General features: G+C 38.9%; 2 protein-coding genes and 1 long non-coding RNA gene across 9 annotated transcripts in view; 2 read left to right on the top strand and 1 right to left on the bottom strand.

Annotated features, from left to right (window-relative positions):
- CHEK1 (checkpoint kinase 1) overlaps positions 1–21,810 on the top strand; it is a 161,558-nt gene that overhangs the window by 37,130 nt on the left and 102,618 nt on the right. The window lies entirely within an intron of this gene.
- On the top strand, positions 359–2,440 carry LOC143644058 (uncharacterized). Its single transcript, XR_013156488.1, has 3 exons — positions 359–1,917; positions 2,005–2,055; positions 2,399–2,440. It is a non-coding gene; the product is annotated as an uncharacterized LOC143644058 (long non-coding RNA).
- Positions 3,516–11,035, bottom strand: ACRV1 (acrosomal vesicle protein 1). The gene is made up of 4 exons (XM_077112525.1): positions 10,854–11,035; positions 8,032–8,820; positions 6,634–6,753; positions 3,516–3,909 (listed from the first exon to the last, which is right to left on the bottom strand). Exons 1-4 carry the CDS (start codon positions 11,029–11,031, stop codon positions 3,785–3,787), a joined length of 1,212 nt encoding a protein of 403 aa, XP_076968640.1. The 5' UTR covers positions 11,032–11,035; the 3' UTR covers positions 3,516–3,784.

Below are 21,810 nucleotides of genomic sequence, written 5' to 3'. Positions count from 1 at the left end.
CTCCTGGCCTTTTTCCTTTCTCTTCTTCTGTGATACCCATGATGCTTATATTTGCGTGCTTTGTGTTGTCAATCTTTACCCTGAGACCCTGCTCAAATTAAAAATTTATTTTCTCCATTTGTTCTTGTCTGTTCAGATTTGTTTGCTTTATCTTCTAGCTCACTGATCCTTTCTTCTGCTTCTTTAAATCTGCTGTTGTGTGTTTCTAATATATTTTAAATTTCATCTACAGTCTTTCCATAATTCCTATTATTTTTCTATGTATTCTTTCAAATTCTTCTTTATGCATTCCTAGCTTCTTCTTATCCTTTATCTCTTTTTCTTCATTTCTTTGAATTGATTCAGGAGATTTGTCTGAACATCTTTGATTAATTGTTACAGATTCTGTGTCTCCAACTTTTTCTTTGACCATTTCTTCGTGTGTTTTAGTATGTCTTGTGATCTTTGGCTGTTTTCTGGTCATCTGATTATCTTGATGGTTCTGTTTTGAAGGTTGATTTCTCTCTTGCCTAGGATTTAGTTGTTGCCTAGGTTTGTATTAGGACATGGCTCTGACAGATTGTCAGTATTTCCCAGCAAAAACAGGTTTGGATACCTGTGCAGGTGGTGTAGACCAGCTTCAATGGGCCTGGGATTTGGCCTGGAGAGGCTCTGAAAGGACCTGCTTTTTTCCACTGCACTTTCTGGCCTTCTCAGCAGATGGCACTCTTTGGTTACTTGTATGTTCTCAGAAGATATTTAACTTGTGGAACCCTGTAGCATCTGACTGGGTGGGGTGAGATTGTAGGGTTCCTGTGCTTTCACTTCATTAGCCAATATCTGGCTCGATGTTGGGCTGTGTCTCCCTCTGTACTTATGGCAGAGGACTACTGTGGCTGCCCCCTTCTGCAGCAACCTCCCAGGCAAGGATCAGGTCTCCTGCTGCTGCTTCCCTCAAGAGTCACATATGGGCACCAAGATCCATGGCTGGGATTGCAGTCTCTGCCCCTGTGTTCTCAATTCCTACGTACCGCACTGGCCTGGGCATTGAAATGTCCTCCCCTGTTTCCCAACTCCCAAACAGTTGATTTGGACATTTCTGCCTGGCTGTTTGCTGCCTTTGGGAAACACGTAGATTTGGCTGTTACCTCCCTAATAATCCATTTTGGAAGCTCCCCCTTGGTGTTCTTTTCTATTCTGCCCTACCCAGCAACTTGAGTCTTGCTGTGGGTCCCTGCAGACTTGGGTCTCTGTGTCTGGGTATAGATAGGGATCTGCCTCACTGCTGTGAGAGATTTTACAGTTGGTATCCCAGGTGGTTGGTGGGAGGAATCCTGACCATTGTCTTTGGGCACTTCTCAACTGAGGGGAGAGGACCTGCTAGTCAGAAAAGCTTCCTATTGTTATCATCAGAAAGCATGGACCTAAATAGTTAGGCCCACCTGATCCCACATCAAACATAGGAACAAGTTTCTTTATCTTGGTGAGAAGATGAATTTTTTGAAGATGTGTCATAAAGGAACTGGAGAAAAAACTTTCCAAGACCAGTTTAGAGTGAGAAGAGTGGTTTGAGCTTTTATAACCCCAAACAAGCAAAGAAATGCTCAGGGTCTGTAAGAAAGCAGAAGAGGAAAAAAAAATAAGAGGAAAAACTGTTTGGTCAGCGTGTCCTGTTATCTTGTGGGTCTCTCTTTTTGTTGGCTATTTGGCTTTTGATCTTGTCCTTCAAAAGGGAGGAAGGTGCTGATATTAGTTCATACAATGTTTCATTCCTGCAAGCCAGAGCAAGGGAGGGTTTCTGGAAACAGAAAGTTTTTCTAGATTAGACCAATAGCAAACTATTTTAAAATGCGCTCTTTATGCTTAAAATAACTTCAAGACTGCTTGAGTGAGGTGAACATAATAAAAACATTCTTTTTCCAACTACTGGAGACTATAGTAAGCATTTTTAAAGGATTATATTGAATATATATATTTTTCTGACCTGCTATCAATACCTGACATTTTTCTCTTTCTTCAATTCAGCATTTGTTGGATCCTTCTCCAGTCTTGACCTTCCTCCAGAATACTGAGCAAGTGAGATTTGTCCTTTTTTGTTGTTGTTGAATCTCTGGGGAGTGGTTTTTAGTAGGTGTCTTATATCATCATATTGATGATGTCACCCGCCCTTACATTTTAACAACATGTTTAAACTTTATTTCTTTCAACATGTATGGCTTATTTTATCCCCTCCTTTGAAAAAACATCAAGAAGCAAGCTTTCATTTATTTTCTTGTTCCCCTATAAATCATAACTCACATTGAGAATTCTTCTGGATTTTAGTTCCAGGATTTTGTGTTTGTTTTTCAGTTATGGTTTATCTTGGATTAGGATCACATGTTCATTCAGAAATTTGCAGATATGTTCTATTGTCTTCCAGGCTACAGTATTGCCATTGAGGACTCTGCTGCCAATATGACTGTTTTTGCATGTAGGTGGGGAGGGGGAGGATTGTCATAGTCCTATGTCATGTACATATAATGTCTATGTATTTTAAATTATTTCAAAATTTTACATGCAGTAAGACAAGTTTTTTTGCGTGTACAGTTCTAAGAGTTCTTAAATATGAAACACTGTCTTATCTATAAAAGAAAAAAATGATAAATTGAAATTTATCAAAATTAAAGGCTTTTGCCCTGCAAAAGATACTGTGAAGACCATCCCACAGACGTTAGGATAGAGGCAATATGGGAAACATGTCTGAAATGAAAGGTGTGCTGTGTGGGAGAGGATTGTTTCAATTTCAAAACAACTTTTCATTGTGTGGTAGAAACAACTCAGACTGAGGTGATGCAGATTTGGTTTTGAAATCTGGCTCTGGCTGTCACTAGCTCTGAAACCTAGACAAGTTTGGAACATGATAGAGAATGAAAAGAAAAATCCCTATGTCGTATCTTTTTATAAAAAATGATATCATTCCTTTCTCTGTTTCTGGGGTGTTTTCTGAAGATTAGAGAAGACCATATATGTGAAAACACTGTGAAGTGAACGTTATACTTATTAAGATAAAGTGAGGGACTACTATAGTATTTAAACCTGCCTCTCTGTTCCTTCTATGTTGAAAGATGATTCAGTGACTTTGTGTATGCAAAAAAGAGAAATGCAAGTATTCTGAACTGCTACATGTTTATGTAGTAAGGAAGTATGTAAGGAATCCTGTTAACATTGTGTTAAGAGTGGATTTGTTGAAAACTGAAAATTCTCAAGAGCCAAAGAAGGGCTGAATTTTTGACACCATGATAAGTGAGAGAAGGTGGAGGGAAGTAGTGATGGAAAGGTTGGGCTGAGGTTAGGGGTTTAGAGAGAAGGATTTGCAATATTCTTTACACCCCATAAAGATTAACTCCTACTCTGCTTTCCTCCTTGTTGTCTCTACAGAACTTTGACTTTCACCAATATTGAATGGTTTCAAAGTGCATTAACTTTGTTAATAGTGTGTTAGTTCAGACTATCTCCAAAACTGGCTGAAAGGAAAATAAGTCTGCTTGGAGTCTGTGTTCTTTATCCTTGCAGAATTTATTGAAAAAGAAGATCAAGAATATGTGGAGAGTAGAGTGGTAAGAAGCAGGGAAGATGGAGTAGAGAAGAATGGACATGAATAGGAGAGGTAAGGGAGAGCATCCTGTTCAGAACGTAGGCAGAGGCAGATGTAGTGAGTTGTTGAGGCAGAAAAAATTAAATATAGATTGCGTTCATAAGGGTGATGGAAATGGCCTTTTGCTGTCTGAGTCAGAGCAAGAAGCAAGGGAGGGAAGGGTACAGACTTCTAGATCTTGTTGCAGAAAGATTGATTCCGACAGCATATAATTTGCATTCTGGTTCCATGGGAGAAGAGGTTCATAGATGGGCACATGTTCTCACACCCTTGAACCATGAATTGGAGTTTTCCACCTAAAAGAAGCAAAGACAGATTGTAGTGAGCCGAAAGTTTTCTCTCCCCAACTTTTGCCTTTATCCTTGGCTCCCAGTGTCCCCACCGTACAGGCATGGGCAAGGCTTCCTTCCACTTACATATGCTTCCCTCTTTGCTTCTACCTCCTCTGGGACCTTTTCCCCATCAATTGCCTGCTTCTGTACAGGCTCCTTTTTGGTTTACGAACATGCTCAAGTTTCCCCAACTTCAAAGAAACTTTCTCTTGACTATGCTACTCTCCTGCTTTTCTCCTTCCCCTCAGCACAAAGGTCTCCAGGAAGCTGCTGTCATCGTTACCTTTATTTCTTTCCCATTCAGTGGCTCCTGGCATTCTGAATCATAACCCCACTATACTGAAACTTCCCACTCTCAAAGGTCACTGGAGCTTACTCATGAAATTTTGCAGCCCTTTCTTAGGACTCTTCTTCTTGACCTTTTTCACAACATCCTTTTTTTGAAACTCTCTTCCTGATGGAGTCTTCCCTACTGCTCTGTCCACTCTTTCTCCAATTATTTCTGATCTTGCAAGTTGAAGTCTCATATTTCCAACTATGTGATGTTAGCTCTATACAGATATAAGAGCATCTAAAATTTTCTTAGCCCCAAACAAAACTTCTGCCCCAAACCCATTTTCCTGAGATTCCCTTTTATATGTTCTATATCACCTCCTCATATCTGTGTCATCTCTGATTCCTTCCTTTGCCCTTTTCATCCAATTGGTTGTGAAGTTTGTCAGCTCTACTCTATGTTTCTCCCATTTATTTAATTTCATTTTATCAAATATTTTAAGCACCCCTACTACATGCAAGGAACTATGCTAGACACTGGAGAATATAAAGAATATATAATAACACCAAGGACTTTGAACTCAAGAGCTGAAAAATAGAAACATAAAAATAACTCACATGAGGTGGGATAGATAAACCATGTTATAGGCTCTGTTAGAAAATAAAGATGATTAATTTTTATATTTTAATTATGGGGAGGGTATAGAATCAAGGAATTTCTTAGGAAAGAAGTGTCATTGATGAATGGGCAGGGTTCTGATAGGTACAGAAGGAAAGGGGACGACCATTCCCGGTTGGAGAATAACTAGAGAAAATGCATAAAAGCATGAAAATTTTTTTTCAGAAAGTGGTGACTTGTGTGGTTAGAGGAAGGAGAAATGCAGAATGAGTCAAAGAACATGGAGAGATTCTTAAGTCTTCAGTTACTGCTCTAATATCAAGCTCTCATCACCTTTTGTTAGAAATATTGCAATAGCACTTTATCAGTTCCCCTGCTTCCTCTAACCTACTTTTAGAGTGATCTTCCTTAAGAAGAGCTTTAACCAACTTGGGTGGGGTGCTGGCTCTGCCTCTCCTTAATTATGTGTAAAAACAAGGCAGGCTGCTTCACTTATGAACTCCATGGTTGCTAACAGCCTTTGGTCACATCAAAGGCTGTTATGGTAGCAGAGAGTGCCCTGGTATAGAACTTTGCTGGCCTATGTCTCTATTCTTTGTCATCTTTTTGAGATGTCTTGGGCCTAGGATGGACTTTAGTCCCTCCACTGGTAGCTGGGACTCTGCTCTTTTTTTTGTTAAACTGAAAACTTTATTGAAATATATTCACATACCATATAATCCATCCAAAGTATACATTCAGTGTCTCACAGTATTATCACCTAGTTGTGCAGTCATCATGACAATCAATCTTAGAACATTTCCATTACTCCAAAAATAAAATTATCAAATAGACACAAAAAAAGAAAACCCAAAACATCCCATATTCCCTATCACCCACTATTCTTGACTCCTAATATTGGTGTGGTACATATGTTACTATTAATGAAAGAATATTAAGATATTACTGTTAATTTTACTCTATAGTTTGCAATAGGTACTGTTTCCCCCATACCACTCTATTATTAACTCTTTGTACAAGTATCATACTAGTTCATGAAATAACTTACTTGTATTTGTAGTGTTAATCATAAGCATCGACTACCACAAAGTTCACTGTTATACAATCCCGTATTTTAATCTCTAGCTTTCTTTCTGGTGACATATATGACACTAAACCATCCCTTTCAGCCATGTTCACCGACAGTTCAGCACTAATACTTATAATCCCAATAAAAAGCTACTTTCAGCTCTGTCCATTTCCAAACATTTAAGTTCAACCTCATTAAAAGTTCTGTACATATGGGCGGGCCACGGTGGGTCAGCAGGCAAGAATGCTTGCCTGCCATGCCAGAGGACCCGGGTTCGATTCCCGGTGCCTGCCCATGTAAAAAAAAAAAAAAAAAAAAAAAGCTGTATATATTAGGCAACTACTCCCCATTCTTTAGCCTCATTCTGTCTCTTAGTAACCTATATTCTAAGTTTTATGACTATGAGTTTGCACTTTCTAATTAGTTCATATTAGTGAAATCATACAAATATTTGTCCTTTTGTATCTGACTTATTTCACTCAGCATTATATCCTCAAGGTGCATCCAGGTTGTTCCCTGCTTCAGGACTTCATTCCTTCTTACCTCTGAGTACGATTCCATCATATATATACACCACATTTTGTTTATCCATTTGGGTTTCTACTCCTAATTGAAATAATAAAGTTCTCCTGAATCTCCTAAACCCTTTCCACCTGTACTGCCCCATCAGTGCTCAAGTTGGTTGATGTCTTCTTTGGCAAAGATTGCCTCATGAAATCCCACATACCTTCATAGATCTTCTTTAACATGCATTGCTGGGAATTCTGGGTGGTGCAGACACCTTCTCCACGAAGACATTTTCCTTGATCATTCATATAAGCACATGTGTGGCAACTTAATGCTGCACCTGAAATTTTAAGATAAGCCTGATGAAATTCTCTTATGGACCACGTGTGTAACCTTGAATTATCTCTCTGGGGAGGGATGATAGCAATAAGTAACCTGGATACAGCACATTCATTGCTTGGTTCTTGTCGGGGTTCTGAGGGCCTGTGTCCTATAGAGCATATTCTGTCTTCTGTTGCAGAGGAAATTCATTCCTTCTGCTTCGTTTATGACCTTCATTGCTGATCAATCCCGTATTTATCTAACATAGACTTTTCCTCCAGTTCATATCCCTATTGGCTTTCTGGACATTTATAATTAGAGGCCTATCATATATCTAACTTAACAGGCACAAAGTGGAATTTATCTTATTGTCTCTCCCTACTACTCCCTATCATACTCTCACCCACACAAGGCACAAACACCAGGAGTCAAATTTGATTAACAAACTATTAGAGTGGTATAACTTTGCAAAAATGGTGAATAGTCTGCACCATTTTTTTTTTTTTTTGGTGAATTTGTCACAAAGGGCATTCCCTTTAACCTAAAGAAGTGGAAAGATGTAAGCTTTGGAGTCAGATAAACCTGAGTTTGGAATTCAAGATTTGCATTTTCTAGCTGTGTGACATTAGGCTTTATTAAGCCTCATTTCTCTCATTTGAAAACTTAGAATAATAATTATGTAATGGGGTGAAGTATAAAGTATTTATGTTTGAGATATCCTTGGATTTTGTTTACCTTCCTCGAACAATCCCTTTTGTAAGAACCATAGAATTGCAGTTGTCCTGAAAACGTACTTTTGGATCTAATACACAAAAGTGTCTGTATGCTTAACTATCCATATTTAAAAACAAATTAATAGAAACCACAGCTGCTATACTAGCCATCTCTTTACAGGATTTCCGAATTACAGCCTTCTAGCTAGTTTGTTAAGAGGCATATTTACCGTGAGTTTAATGAAGATTAATGTTGAGGATTCTGCACTTTCTTAAGCCCCTTGCAGTGAAGCTGTGGGTGTTTTTTGTATTTGTGATTTCTTATATAGAGTGGAGTTGGAGGGGCTGCTGACACTTTGTCTTTGTATTGTTTAGGCTTTAAGGCCCCACAAACCTGGATCCTGCCTCTTGGTGTTATTGTCATCTCCCCTCCAAGGAAAAAAGCTAGAGAGTGTCTTTGAAAGAGATGTTTGTGAAGTGTTAACTATTATTTCCTTTACACTCCTTCTCTAAAATTGGGTTTTCTACTGTGTTTCTCACTCTCCATCTGAAATCGAGAACTGGTAGCATGCAGTTTGGCTCACCTGAAGATGATGAGCTTGAAGATGGTGTGCCTGAGGGCTGTTCACCTGAAGGTTGTTCACTGGAAGGTTGTTCAGCTGAAGGCTTTTCACCTGAAGCCTGTTCTGAAGGTTTTTCACCTGATGGCTTTTCTCCCGAAGGCTGTTCACCTGAAGGCTTTTCACCCGAAGGCTGTTCACCAGCAGGCTGTTCAGCTGAGGGCTTTTCACCTGCAGGCTGTTCACTGAAAGGTTTTTCACCTGTAGGTTGGTCACCCAAAGGCTGTTCTCCTGCAGGCTTTTCAGCTGAAGGCTTTTCAACTGAAGACTTTTCAGCTGAAGGCTTTTCACTGGAAGTATACTCGCTGGAAGTGTGCTCGCCCGAAGTGTGCTCGCCGGAAGTGTGCTCGCCGGAAGTGTGCTCGCCGGAAGTGTGCTCAGCGGATGTGTGCTCAGCGGAAGTGTGCTCAGCGGAAGCGTGCTCGCCTGAAGAGTGCTCACCTGAAGCGTGCTCGCCTGAAACATGCTCGCCTGAAGCGTGCTCACCAGAAGCGTGCTCACCAGAAGCGTGCTCACCAGAAGCGTGCTCACCAGAAGTGTGCTCGCCAGAAATGTGCTCACTGGAAGAGTGCTCAAGTGAAGAGTGCTCACTGGCAGAGTGCTCACTTAAAGCATTTTCGCCTAAAGACTGCTCATGAAAAGCCTCACCTTCTAAAGGGTTTATAAGTGAAAAGAATTCACCTGGAAGTTCTGGAACTGAAACTTGATGATCCATAGAGCCAGAAGCCTCATCAGGCTGACCTGACGATGTTCCTGAGTGGAGAAGGAACAGAAGAGACATAGGAAAAACTAGAGAATGAGTGAGACTAATATTGTGGGATTATTCGGTTTCCTGTGGGCTTAGATCAGGCATCTGAAGATAGTGGAGATGTTAGGGAAAGTCAATTAACTAACCCAAGTGACCATGAAGGGCAGATGTGGTTTTAATGAAACACACAGAGACCACCTTCTATGACCGAGAGGAAGGAGACGAAGATCTACAATATTAAGACCTGCATAGGGGGGCTCATCTATCCACCAAAAGCACTTGAAAAGAAATGAGTGTGCCTCCCTGATGAAATCAGAATTAGGAAATCAGTGTACCAACTCATATCATCATAAGTCCACTTCCAAACTACCCTCCACATCCTTTATGGGTAAAAGGCCAAAAGAATGAAGAGAGAAGCGGCAGAGAGAAAGCAATTAGTTTGCAGTAGTCAAGTAATTCTACCTTGGGTTGAGGATGGAAGATTTTAATCTTTGTAATCTTTGGACAAGAACAAATTTTATTTTAAACTGCAGGAAGTCTATAATAAATATCTGCCCAACCCCCAAAAAATTATCAGAGGGGATTAAGACACCTTTATTTGGCAAGATCAAGTTCTTTCCTACTCTTGACCCCAAAGCCATATGGGTTGGGGACTCAGAAAGCAAAGTTGTTATCAATTATTAAGAAAAAAACATCTTTGCTTATGTATATCTGAGTTGAGATTCCTTCAGACATAGCATTTATATTCACTTCATGCTGTTGTCATGAGTATTCAATAAGATAAATTGGCAAGTACCTATTCCATTGGCTAGGTGCTCAATTTTATTTCTCTCTCCTTCCCACCACTCACTGGGAAATAAAACTTTTAGCCGGTCGTTCTCCTGGCCAGATTTCTCTGCCTTTAATCTGTACCATTAATGACTGTCAGGCAAATATTCCTTAAGTATGACTTTCACTTTAATTGAATGGAAGTATCAAAAGAGCAATTTCATTATTTCCCTTTTATTAAACTAAGCAAGCTAGAGGGGAACAAATAGACTAGGATGACTGAGTTGTTAATCCTAGCTAAAAGCTGAGAGAATCTATGAGGCTGATGTAGTCTAAGACTCCAGAGAGTCTGTCACCGTAAGAGTCCTACTGTGGGTGGGTACATTGACACCCTTATAATCAGTGTCTTCCTAAAAGACCAGGGTTAGAATATGTTGATAAAGAAAAGATGATACATGGTAAGGTTTTCAGGGGGTTTTATTTTAAAAACGTGTCCCCAAAATATCTGCTTGACTGATTCTTCAACAGTTAACAAAAGTAGAGAAAGGAGGCTTGGATAAACAATCTAATCTGTTTTCTCTGTCATTATTGTAGGTTAAGATTGTTTTTCTTTGTGGCTGACACATAACATGTGGATAATTTTTAAGTCTGATTAAGCAAGAGCAAAAAATCTCTGGGAGCCAAGATTATAGGAAACAGACTTTATCCTTTAACTGATGGCTCAGAGCACATCATTTCTCTCTTCTGTAGGAAGCAGGAGGGAACATAGCCCATCATAGAGAGGGTATCATGAAATAGGTACTGTCATAGAGATAGAATACAGCCATTAAGGAGAGGTTGGTAAGGTTTCTAGCTCATAGCTCCACTGTGTTCTGAGATGGCTTTCTTGGCACATTTCCAACCCTTTTTACCTTTCCCTGGTACATTAACCACCCAAGTATCTCCCATACTCAGTTTTTTGTGACAGACTTTCATTGGACCTCTATAGAACCCTTAGTCCTCCCACATTTCTTAGCATCAGGTAAAATGTTGAGTGGCTGAAAAGAGGTAGGACAGCTCTGTCCAAAGTCATTGTGACCCTCTGACTATAAAACCATAACTAGGAGAAATCAGCTGGTTCAGGAGCTCTCAGAGTTGGGCTTGCTTAGTTATCCAGTCCTAAGTCAGATTGATTTGGGTAACTAAGAGACTCATCTTCCTTCTCCAATGGCTGAAACACCTTAAAGAAAGTCCCTCACATATCCATCTGAAGCTTAGGTAGAGGACTTACCTCTGGCAGATCCAAGCAGATAAAGACTTATTAATAAGAGAAACATATTCATTTGGAGTTGGGGAGATGCTTCCCCAATACCAGGATACCCTCTGGTATTGGACACCCAAGAAACTGTGAACAGAGCTGGGAGCTTCTGCTGAAGCTGCACCAGAGCTCCTGAGAATTCTAGAACCATATTTTCCTCACAATGGGCTGTGCCAAGAGGTTCTCATGTAGCCTATTAAAGCAGATTGGTCCTCTTAACAACCCATGGCAAATTCCACCAATGAAGGCTAATGAATATTTATTATGGGACTATCTTCCCTACTTTTAAAAAATATATCTTATTACTAAAATAATGCATATTCTTTGTAATAAAATTTAAAAGGTATCTGCCTTCTTTTTAAAGTGTCCTTGACAGTGAGGTGTGATTGGCTTATTATTGTCCATTTGCCTCTCCAAGTCAGCCTTTCTTTGATGTTATCTATATGATGTCCATAGAGTTCAGAAGACTGAACTCTATGGACTTTATCACCTGCATACTGTTGGGATTTGGCTTTAAGTTGGGTTTAGCAAATGGAAGATTAGAGAGTAAAAAGAGAGGGATATATATATGTATGTATATATATATGTAGCAATCTTCTGTTGCTAGAACATGGATGCACCAACTTTCCCTTTTTTCTGTTTCCTTAATCCTGCCCACACTTCTGTAAATAGTCTTTTTGTGTTGGCCTCTATCAGTCGTGCTTTTCTCATTCAAATGCGTAAGTGAAGAGAATTTACATAAATTGTAAGTGGGGTAAAGGGATTAACGAGGGACGATTGAAAGCTATACCCTGATCTGTAGCTTCTATCCAGGATATAGTTAGGCTGAGAAGATGGATGCATTGAGGCATCCACCTTATATAAAGCTAGAACTCTTGAAGGGATTGATTGGTGGCAGACATCCCCATCTTATCTCTTCCTTGCTTCCTGCTCAGCTTTCTCTTTTCTCAAACTACTTTGTTTACATGTACAACTGAATGGTGGATCTAGAATAGAGTGATTTATCACTCATAATTATTTGTTTACTGTCTATTCCATTAGACTATTCTCCTTGAGAGCAGAGATCTTGTCTTTCTTGATCAATGTTGGAGCCCTCCTTGCCACATAATAAATAATGTGTTTGCCCGAATCTGTTATGTACCCCAGAAAAGAGTATGCTCTTTTAATCCGTTCTTGTGGGGGCAGACATATTGTGGGTGGGACCATTTTTTTTTAGGGCATTTGAATTGAAATGTGACCCAGCCCATTCAAGGTAGGTTTTAATCCTTCACTGAAGTGCTTTGTAAAGAGAATAAAGGACAGTAAAAGCCCACAGAGCTTAGAGAGGAAACACTGCAGGAGAAGCAAGAAGGATACACAGGAGCTGAGAGAGTCATTTTGAAACCAGAACCGTAAGAGAAGGACCAGCAGACATTGCCATGTTCCTTCCTGCATGAGAAAGGATGCCAGCAGCCTTTCTTCAGAGAAGGTTTCTTCCTCTTGATGTCTTTATTTGGACATTTTCATGGCCTTAGAACTGTGAATTTATAACCTAATCCTCACTGAAAGAGCTAACCATGTCTGGTATATTGCATTCTGGCAGCATTAGTAAACTGAAACAGGTACTTAATACATTTTTACTGAATTAAAGAATTGTCTTTTCTGGATCTCTCTCTACCGCATTGGAAAGAAACTATAGAGAGCCCCTAGAGGGAGCAAGCTAAAGTCCTGGGTCAGTTGGAGAAAGCAGGATCACCCGGGGGCAAAAGTTGCACAGGGCGGCGTGACAGTGACTTAGTAGCAGATTTCTTGCCTGCCATGCTGGACCCGATTCGATTCCCAGTGCCTGCCCATGCAAATAAAAAATAAAATTAAAATTACACAGGGAAGCCTACTTTATTCTACTTAAATCAGAGGACAAAACAAGCATTTTGAGGCCTTAGGTTGGACTCCTTTAGAGTGGAGAAAGATTTGAAAGAGCCTCCCTTCATGGGGCTTGAGTTTGGAGAAACATCTATGGGATTGCACTGTGTCAAACTTTTGTTAATAGAAGAAGTGAAAATTAGTGGAAAGGAAGGAGTGATTTTGATCAGTTTGGGACCTGAAGACTTCCAAAGCATGAACCAATATATTCCTGGTGTTAAGTCAACTATTGTGTGGTATTTGTCATCCTTCACTCGGTTTACTTAAGTAATGGGGAATTATGTATATGTGTACTTATATATATATGTATATATATATATAGGAAAGTTCCTCACCTTCACTGACAAATGGGACCATCCATATGATGGGTATGCTGGTTTGAATCTGTGGTGTATCCCAGAAAAGCCATGTCCTTTAATTCTCATTCAATATTGCTTAGTGGGAGCTTTTTGATTATCCATGGAGATGTGACCGACCCAATTGTGGGTGGTAACTTTTGATTAGGTGGTTTCCATTGAAATGTGTCTCCGTTTCAAGGTGGGATTGCTTACTGGAGCCCTTTAAGAGGGAACCATTTTGGGAAAGCTTTAGAGTTCACACAGCCAGAGACCTTTGAAGATGAAGAAGGAAAACATATCCAGGGGGACTTCATGAAACAAGGAGCCTAGAGAGGCAGCTAGCAGATGTTGTCATGTTTGCCATGTGACTTTCCAGTTGAGAGAGAAACCCGGATTTCATTGGCTGTTCTTGAATGAAGGTAATCTCATTGGTGCCTTAATTTGGACATTTTTATGGACTTGCTTTAACTGGGACATTTTCATGGCCTTAGAACTATAAATTTGCAGCTCAATAAATTCCTCCTTTTTAAAAGCCATTCCATTTCTGGTATATTGCATTTTGGCAGATAACAAACTAGAACAGATTTTGGTACTGAGGATATGGGGTATTGCTGTGTTTTTTAAATACCAAACATGTTGGTATGACTTTTTAAATGAATAAGGGGAAGATTCTGGACAAGGCCTAGAATGCTTTCCAGAGACTGTTGTAGAAATGTGGACTCTAAAGATACCTCTGATGAGGCTCTAGACAGAAATGAGGCATGTGTTTTTGCAAGCTGGAAGGAAGGCAATTCTTGTTTCAAAATGGCAGATAGTGGCTTTGGCTGGAAGGCAGATTTTAAAAGCCATGAACTTGGATATCTAGCAGAAGAGATTTCCAAACTAAATGTGAAAAGTACAGACTTGTTGCCCCTCAAAGCTTATAGTTAAATGCAAGAGGAAAGAGATAAGTTGGAAAATGAACCCCTGGGCACAAAGAAACCAGATACGGATGTTCTGGAAAATTCTGGGCTTCCAGAAAGGAAGACCCCAGAGAGTAGTGCTCCACATGAGGGTTTAACCAAATGTGGAACCACTCACTCATTTCAGAGAAAGCCAGGCTTGGAAATGGAGTTGTCCAGGAAGGATTTGTGGAAACTCCTTTTGTCTGATTGGCATAGTCCAAGCCTACTGCATAGATAGCTAATAACAGTGTTGTGGGATCTGTATAAATGGAACTGCTGCCAGTCTCGACTGGGGGGTTCAGAAGAGGGAAAATGTGAAGGTAAAATGCCTTGAGAGGCAGAACCATAGAGGTTGGGGTCTGAAGTCAAGAAGACTCAGGCCAGGAGAGCAGACCCACCCAAGCATGTAGAGAGAGTGAGTTTGCCCTAGGGCAGAAGATGGGCCTTCCACCTCTGTGCAGTGGAAGAGTTGTGCTGCCTCAGACATTGCAGAGGGTGGAGCACATTTCTTGGAGATTGGGAAGAACCTGGCTGCCACCACATGGAGTGGTTGAGCATGTGCCCCAGAGATGGCAGAGAGCCTCAGTACAGCCCCAGTGCTTGGAGAAGGGAGAGCTGAGAAAAGGTGACCTCCCCAGTGTTCCCCAATATTGCATTCAGAGAGAGGCAGGCCACTGTGTAGGCCCTTGGAAAGGGTGGGTGTGCCAGTTTGAAAGGATTTATGTACTTTAGAAAAGCTATGTTCTAATGCTAATCAATCTTGTAGGAGGAATGGTTTCTTCTAATCCCTATACAGCATTATAGGTTGGAAACTTGATTAGGTTATCTCCATAGAGACGTGACTCTATCAACTTGGGTATTAGATTTGATTAGATGGAGACGTGTCTCCACCTGTTCTAAGTGGGTCTTAATTAGTTTACTGGAATCCTATAAAAGAAGAAATATTTTGGAGAAAGCTTCAGAATGCCACAGAACCACGAAGCAGAGAGTCTACCAGCCAGCAACTTTTGGAGATGAAGAAGGAAAATGCCTTCCTGGGACATTTTCATGACCTTAGAACTGTAAATTTGCAACTCGATAAATTCCCCCTTTTTAAAAGCCATTCTGTTTCTGATATATTGCCTTCCACAGCTAGTAAATTAGGAATAGGTCTCACGGAGACCTGAACACAGTATGTGACCTTAAAATTCGTTTTGGATACACAGCAGTTCTGGTAATCTAGTTATCTTGCAGGCCTTAGTTTCATCTAGTCTCCCTCCCTGCTTGTGCACTACCTGCTCTTGTTCTGGACTCATTTTTCTCTGTTCTTTTTATTTTGTGACTACTGCTTATCCATAAGTTCTACTTATACATAACTTCAGCTTACTCATGGTTTCTGAATGCTCATAACTTGTGTTTATTTGTGGCTTGTGGTTACCCTTGTCTTCTGCTGATGTATGACTTTGTTTTTTAGCTCCTGGTCTTAAAGTGCACTATTGACTCTTTTTTTAATGTAATTTTATTGAGATATGTTCACATACTATATAATCATCCAAAGTATAAGCCATTCAAGGTGGGGTTGCTTCATCAGCCCTTCTTGAATGAAGGTAACCTCTTATTGGTGCCTTAATTTGGACATTTTTATAGCCTTGCTTAAATTGGGACATTTTATGAGTTTGCTATATAAGTAACTTGAGAAACTGATTGAGGAGAAAGCAAATGATGAACAGATCTTTGACTGGGTGAAAGCTAATCTAAATGAAAACCAGATGAGTTCACCTTCATTAAATTTTAATGACAGCCATTTGTAAAGCAGCTATTATAGCTTGACTGTTCTACCTTCCGAGTGGATACTGCTGTTATCAAGTAGAGAGTACCGGTCTTACTCAAGTACCTAGACTCATACAGAGAAGGAACTACAAGCACTTTATGCACTACAAGCACCAATAGTAAAACTTGATCAACCTGCCAGTTTGCTACTGTTTTTTGGGGGTGGGTGGGTGCATGGTCCGGGAATTGTATGCAGTTTCCCCCATGAAAGGTGAGCATTCTATCACTGAACCACCTGTGTACCCGCTACAGATGTTTTTTGATTGTCTGTATGATGATGAAGTGATCTCTGAGGATGCCTTCTACAAATAGGAAAGCAGCAAGGACCCTGCAGTGCTGAATGGGAAGAATGTGACCTTGAAATCTGTCACAGCATTCTTCATGTGGCTACGGGAAGAAGAGGAGTCTGAGGATAACTAAAATTTCAAATATACAAAACAAAACAAAAGAAGCAATTTAAGTATTTTTTAAAAAAATTTCATGTCTTTGCCAATCAATGCAGCAAGGCCAATTCTCACAGAAACTCCCACATGTGCACAAGTGGGAGAGGGGTAAGAGAAAAAAAAGGTGATCATGGAGGAAAAAGGTACTGGAAAAAAGTGAACTTCAAACATGAGGGCAGGAGCACTAAAATCAAAATACATGTATTATAGAACATGTTTTCTGTTTTAATCTTTTCTTTTTAAATGAGGACTCATACTTTAAAAGAAATACATCTGTTTAGCAAAACAAAAAAAGTTCAGAACTTTTAATTTATTTGAAGGACTGAAAATGCCGGTGTAATTTTTTAATTTGCAGTTTCTGTAAATAACTTGTAGAATAGAAAAGCAGTGAAATAAATTTCCCTCCCCTTCAAATGCACCTCATGTTTGTTTTAAAGCAAGTAGTTCGTCTAGATTTAGGAAGGTTTGGTGAGCAAGGTAAGAAAGATCTTTCTGTTTTCTTCTTTTTTGGCATCAGATCTTTCTGCCAGCTTCTCAACTTACTTCAGAAAATAAAAATCACAGTAGTAATCAAAACATACATAACCTTGGAACAAAAGGAAAAACATTTGTGAAAATGCTGTGGACCAGAGAACTCCAAGAGTTGTTTAAAACAAAAAAGTGCTACCCTGGGAAAAGTATTCTTAATACTTTTGAAATCTTTAGAGCAACTTTAAGACTTGTAAATGCATAGAACAAATATTAAAGAAAGAAGAAATTGACTCCATACTATTTCTTTTCACTTTCAAAATATAAAGAACAACATAAAGGCAAGCATTGCAAGTTTAAAAGAAAGCTATGGATTACAGTTCTACAGTTATTTCCTTCTAGCTATCCTAATACATTAAAAACTAAAAAGGGATATCTATATAATGCATAAGAATTATCTCCAGGATGATTTCTCAATTCTAATTTAAATCTCTCAGCCACAGAAACTTAATTTTGTTTCATTTCTCTTCCCCTTTTTTGGTCAAGAAGACTTTCTCAATCCCACAATGCCAGCACCAGACTCATCCCTGGGTGTCATATCCCATGTTGGTAGGGAGATTTACACCCTTGGGATTCATGTTCCATATAGGGGGAAGGGCGGTGAGTCTACATGCAGAGTTGGCTTAGAGATGTCACATCTGAGCAACAGAAGAGGTTCTTTTGGGGTGACTCTTAGACATAATTATAAGTAGGCTTAGCTTCTTTTGCAGGTATAAGTTTCATAAGTGCAAGCCCCAAGATCAAAGGCTTACCCTGTTGAATTGGTAGTCCCCAATGCTTGGGAGCATATCAGGAATTCCCCAGGTGAGGAAGTTTATATTTCCACTTTCTACCCTGGTCCCTCAAGGGGACTTTGCGAATTATTATTTATGTTTTGCCTAGATTATTCTGGGATGTATTGGGACATCACACTAACCTGTACAAACCAACAAGATCTCACCCCCTATTCAAGGTTCTATGTAATTTTGGTGTTCAAATAAACTGACCAACAAGTGAAACTAGATAGTGTGCTACACAAAATATAAAATTCACACCAAAGAGACATCTCTTCCTTTGGTCTCAAACAGAAGTTGAAGTTTTAAAACACAGTCATTATCATTTTTTTTTATTAATTAAAAAAAAATTAACAAAACATTTAGAAATCATTCCATTCTACATGTACAATCAGTAATTCTTAATATCATCACATAGTTGCGTATTCATCATTTCTTAGTACATTTGCATCGATTTAGAAAAAGAAATAAAAAGACAACAGAATAAGAATTAAAACGATAATAGAAAAAAAAAACCTATACCTCACATGCAGCTTCATTCAATGTTTTAACATAATTGCATTACAATTAGGTAGTATTGTGCTGTCCATTTCTGAGTTTTTATATCCAGTCCTGTTGCACAGTCTGTATCCCTTCAGCTCCAATTACCCCTTCTCTTTTTTTTTTTTTAATTAACGGAAAAAAATGAAATTAACCCAACATTTAGAAATCATACCATTCTACATATGCAATCAGTAATTCTTAACATCATCACGTAGATGCATGATCATCGTTTCTTAGTACATTTGCTTCGGTTTAGAAGAACTAGCAACACAACCGAAAAAGATATAGAATGTTAATATAGAGAAAAAAATAAAAGTAATAATAGTAAAAACAAAACAAAACAAAAACCTATAGCTCAGATGCAGCTTCATTCAGTGTTTTAACATGAATTAGGTATTATTGTGCTGTCCATTTTTGAGTTTTTGTATCTAGTCCTGTTGCTCAGTCTGTATCCCTTCAGCTCCAATTGCCCATCATCTTACCCTGTTTCTACCTCCTGCTGGACTCTGTTACCAATGACATATTCCAAATTTATTCTCGAATGTCCGTTCACATCAGTGGGACCATACAGTATTTGTCCTTTAGTTTTTGGCTAGACTCACTCAGCATAATGTTCTTTAGGTCCATCCATGTTATTACATGCTTCATAAGTTTATCCTGTCTTAAAGCTGCATAATATTCCATCGTATGTATATACCACAGTTTGTTTAGCCACTCGTCTGTTGATGGACATTTTGGCTGTTTCCATCTCTTTGCAATTGTAAATAACGCTGCTATAAACATTGGTGTGCAAATGTCCGTTTGTGTCTTTGCCCTCAAGTCCTTTGAGTAGATTCCCAGCAATGGTATTGCTGGGTCGTATGGCAATTCTATATTCAGCTTTTTGAGGAACCACCAAACTGCCTTCCACAGTGGTTGCACCATTTGACATTCCCACTGACAGTGGATAAGTGTGCCTCTTTCTCCACATCCTCTCCAGCACTTGTCATTTTCTGTTTTGTTGATAATGGCCATTCTGGTGGGTGTGAGATGATATCTCATCGTGGTTTTGATTTGCATTTCTCTAATGGCCAGGGACATTGAGCGTCTCTTCATGTGCCTTTTGGCCATTTGTATTTCCTCTTCTGATAGGTGTCTGTTCAAGTCTTTTTCCCATTTTGTAATTGGGTTGGCTGTCTTTTTGTTGTTGAGTTGAATAATCTCTTTATAAATTCTGGATACTAGACCTTTATCTGATATGTCATTTCCAAATATTGTCTCCCATTGTGTAGACTGTCTTTCTACTTTCTTGATGAAGTTCTTTGATGCACAAAAGTGTTTAATTTTGAGGAGTTCCCATTTATTTATTTCCTTCTTCAGTGTTCTTGCTTTAGGTTTAAGGTCCATAAAACCGCCTCCAATTGTAAGATTCATAAGATATCTCCCTACATTTTCCTCTAACTGTTTTATGGTCTTAGACCTAATGTTTAGATCTTTGATCCATTTTGAGTTAACTTTTGTGTAGGGTGTGAGAGATGGGTCTTCTTTCATTCTTTTGCATATGGATATCCAGTTCTCTAGGCACCATTTATTGAAGAGACTGTTCTGTCCCAGGTGAGTTGGCTTGACTGCCTTATCAAAGATCAAATGTCCATAGATGAGAGGGTCTATATCGGAGCACTCTATTCGATTCCATTGGTCGATATATCTATCTTTATGCCAATACCATGCTGTTTTGACCACTGTGGCTTCATAATATGCCTTAAAGTCAGGCAGCGCGAGACCTCCAGCTTCGTTTTTTTTTCCCTCAAGATGTTTTTAGCAATTCGGGGCACCCTGCCCTTCCAGATAAATTTGCTTATTGGTTTTTCTATTTCTGAAAAATAAGTTGTTGGGATTTTGATTGGTATTGCATTGAATCTGTAAATCAATTTAGGTAGGATTGACATCTTAACTATATTTAGTCTTCCAATCCATGAACATGGTATGCCCTTCCATCTATTTAGGTCTTCTGTGATTTCTTTTAACAGTTTTTTGTAGTTTTCTTTATATAGGTTTTTTGTCTCTTTAGTTAAATTTATTCCTAGGTATTTTATTCTTTTAGTTGCAATTGTAAATGGGATTCGTTTCTTGATTTCCCCCTCCGCTTGTTCATTGCTAGTGTATAGAAATGCTACAGATTTTTGAATGTTGATCTTGTAACCTGCTACTTTGCTGTACTCATTTATTAGCTCTAGTAGTTTTGTTGTGGATTTTTCCGGGTTTTTGACGTATAGTATCATATCGTCTGCAAACAATGATAGTTTTACTTCTTCCTTTCCTATTTTGATGCCTTGTATTTCTTTTTCTTGTCTAATTGCTCTGGCTAGAACCTCCAACACAATGTTGAATAATAGTGGTGATAGTGGACATCCTTGTCTTGTTCCTGATCTTAGGGGGAAAGTTTTCAATTTTTCCCCATTGGGGATGATATTAGCTGTGGGTTTTTCATATATTCCCTCTATCATTTTAAGGAAGTTCCCTTGTATTCCTATCCTTTGAAGTGTTTTCAACAGGAAAGGATGTTGAATCTTGTCAAATGCCTTCTCTGCATCAATTGAGATGATCATGTGATTTTTCTGCTTTGATTTGTTGATATGGTGTGTTACATTAATTGATTTTCTTATGTTGAACCATCCTTGCATACCTGGGATGAATCCTACTTGGTCATGATGTATAATTCTTTTAATGTGTTGTTGGATACGATTTGCTAGAATTTTATTGAGGATTTTTGCATCTATATTCATTAGAGAGATTGGCCTGTAGTTTTCTTTTTTTGTAATATCTTTGCCTGGTTTTGGTATGAGGGTGATGTTGGCTTCATAGAATGAATTAGGTAGTTTTCCCTCTGCTTCGATTTTTTTGAAGAGTTTGAGGAGAGTTGGTACTAATTCTTTCTGGAATGTTTGATAGAATTCACATGTGAAGCCGTCTGGTCCTGGACTTTTCTTTTTAGGAAGCTTTTGAATGACTGATTCACTTTCTTTACTTGTGATTGGTTTGTTGAGGTCATCTATGTCTTCTTGAGTCAAAGTTGGTTGTTCATGTCTTTCCAGGAACCCGTCCATTTCCTCTAAATTGTTGTATTTATTAGCGTAAAGTTGTTCATAGTATCCTGTTATTACCTCCTTTATTTCTGTGAGGTCAGTAGTTATGTCTCCTCTTCCATTTCTGATCTTATTTATTTGCATCCTCTCTATTCTTCTTTTTGTCAATCTTGATAAGGGCCCATCAATCTTATTGATTTTCTCATAGAACCAACTTCTGGTCTTATTGATTTTCTCTATTGTTTTCATGTTTTCAATTTCATTTATTTCTGCTCTAATCTTTGTTATTTCTTTCCTTTTGCTTGCTTTGGGGTTAGTTTGCTGTTCTTTCTCCAGTTCTTCCAAATGGATAGTTAATTCCTGAATTTTTGCCTTTTCTTCTTTTCTGATATAGGCATTTAGGGCAATAAATTTCCCTCTTAGCACTGCCTTTGCTGCGTCCCATAAGTTTTGATATGTTGTGTTTTCATTTTCATTCGCCTCAAGGTATTTGCTAATTTCTCTAGCAATTTCTTCTTTGACCCACTCGTTGTTTAGGAGTGTATTGTTGAGCCTCCACGTATTTGTGAATTTTCTGGCACTCCG

The sequence above is a fragment of the Tamandua tetradactyla genome, chromosome 8 (genome assembly GCF_023851605.1).
Source record: "Tamandua tetradactyla isolate mTamTet1 chromosome 8, mTamTet1.pri, whole genome shotgun sequence".
Taxonomy (NCBI): Eukaryota; Metazoa; Chordata; class Mammalia; order Pilosa; family Myrmecophagidae; genus Tamandua; species Tamandua tetradactyla.
This window is presented reverse-complemented; position numbering and strand designations above follow the sequence as displayed.

Coding starts and splice junctions, on each gene's coding strand:
- ACRV1 (XM_077112525.1), bottom strand. CDS start 11,031: ATGGTTCTAGAATTCTCAGGAGCTCTGGTGCAGCTTCAGCAGAAGCTC. Junction 8,821..10,853: donor TCTGCTTGGATCTGCCAGAG/GTAAGTCCTCTA, acceptor TTCTCCACTCAG/GAACATCGTCAGGTCAGCCT. Junction 6,754..8,031: donor TTCAAGCTCATCATCTTCAG/GTGAGCCAAACT, acceptor TTAAAATTTCAG/GTGCAGCATTAAGTTGCCAC.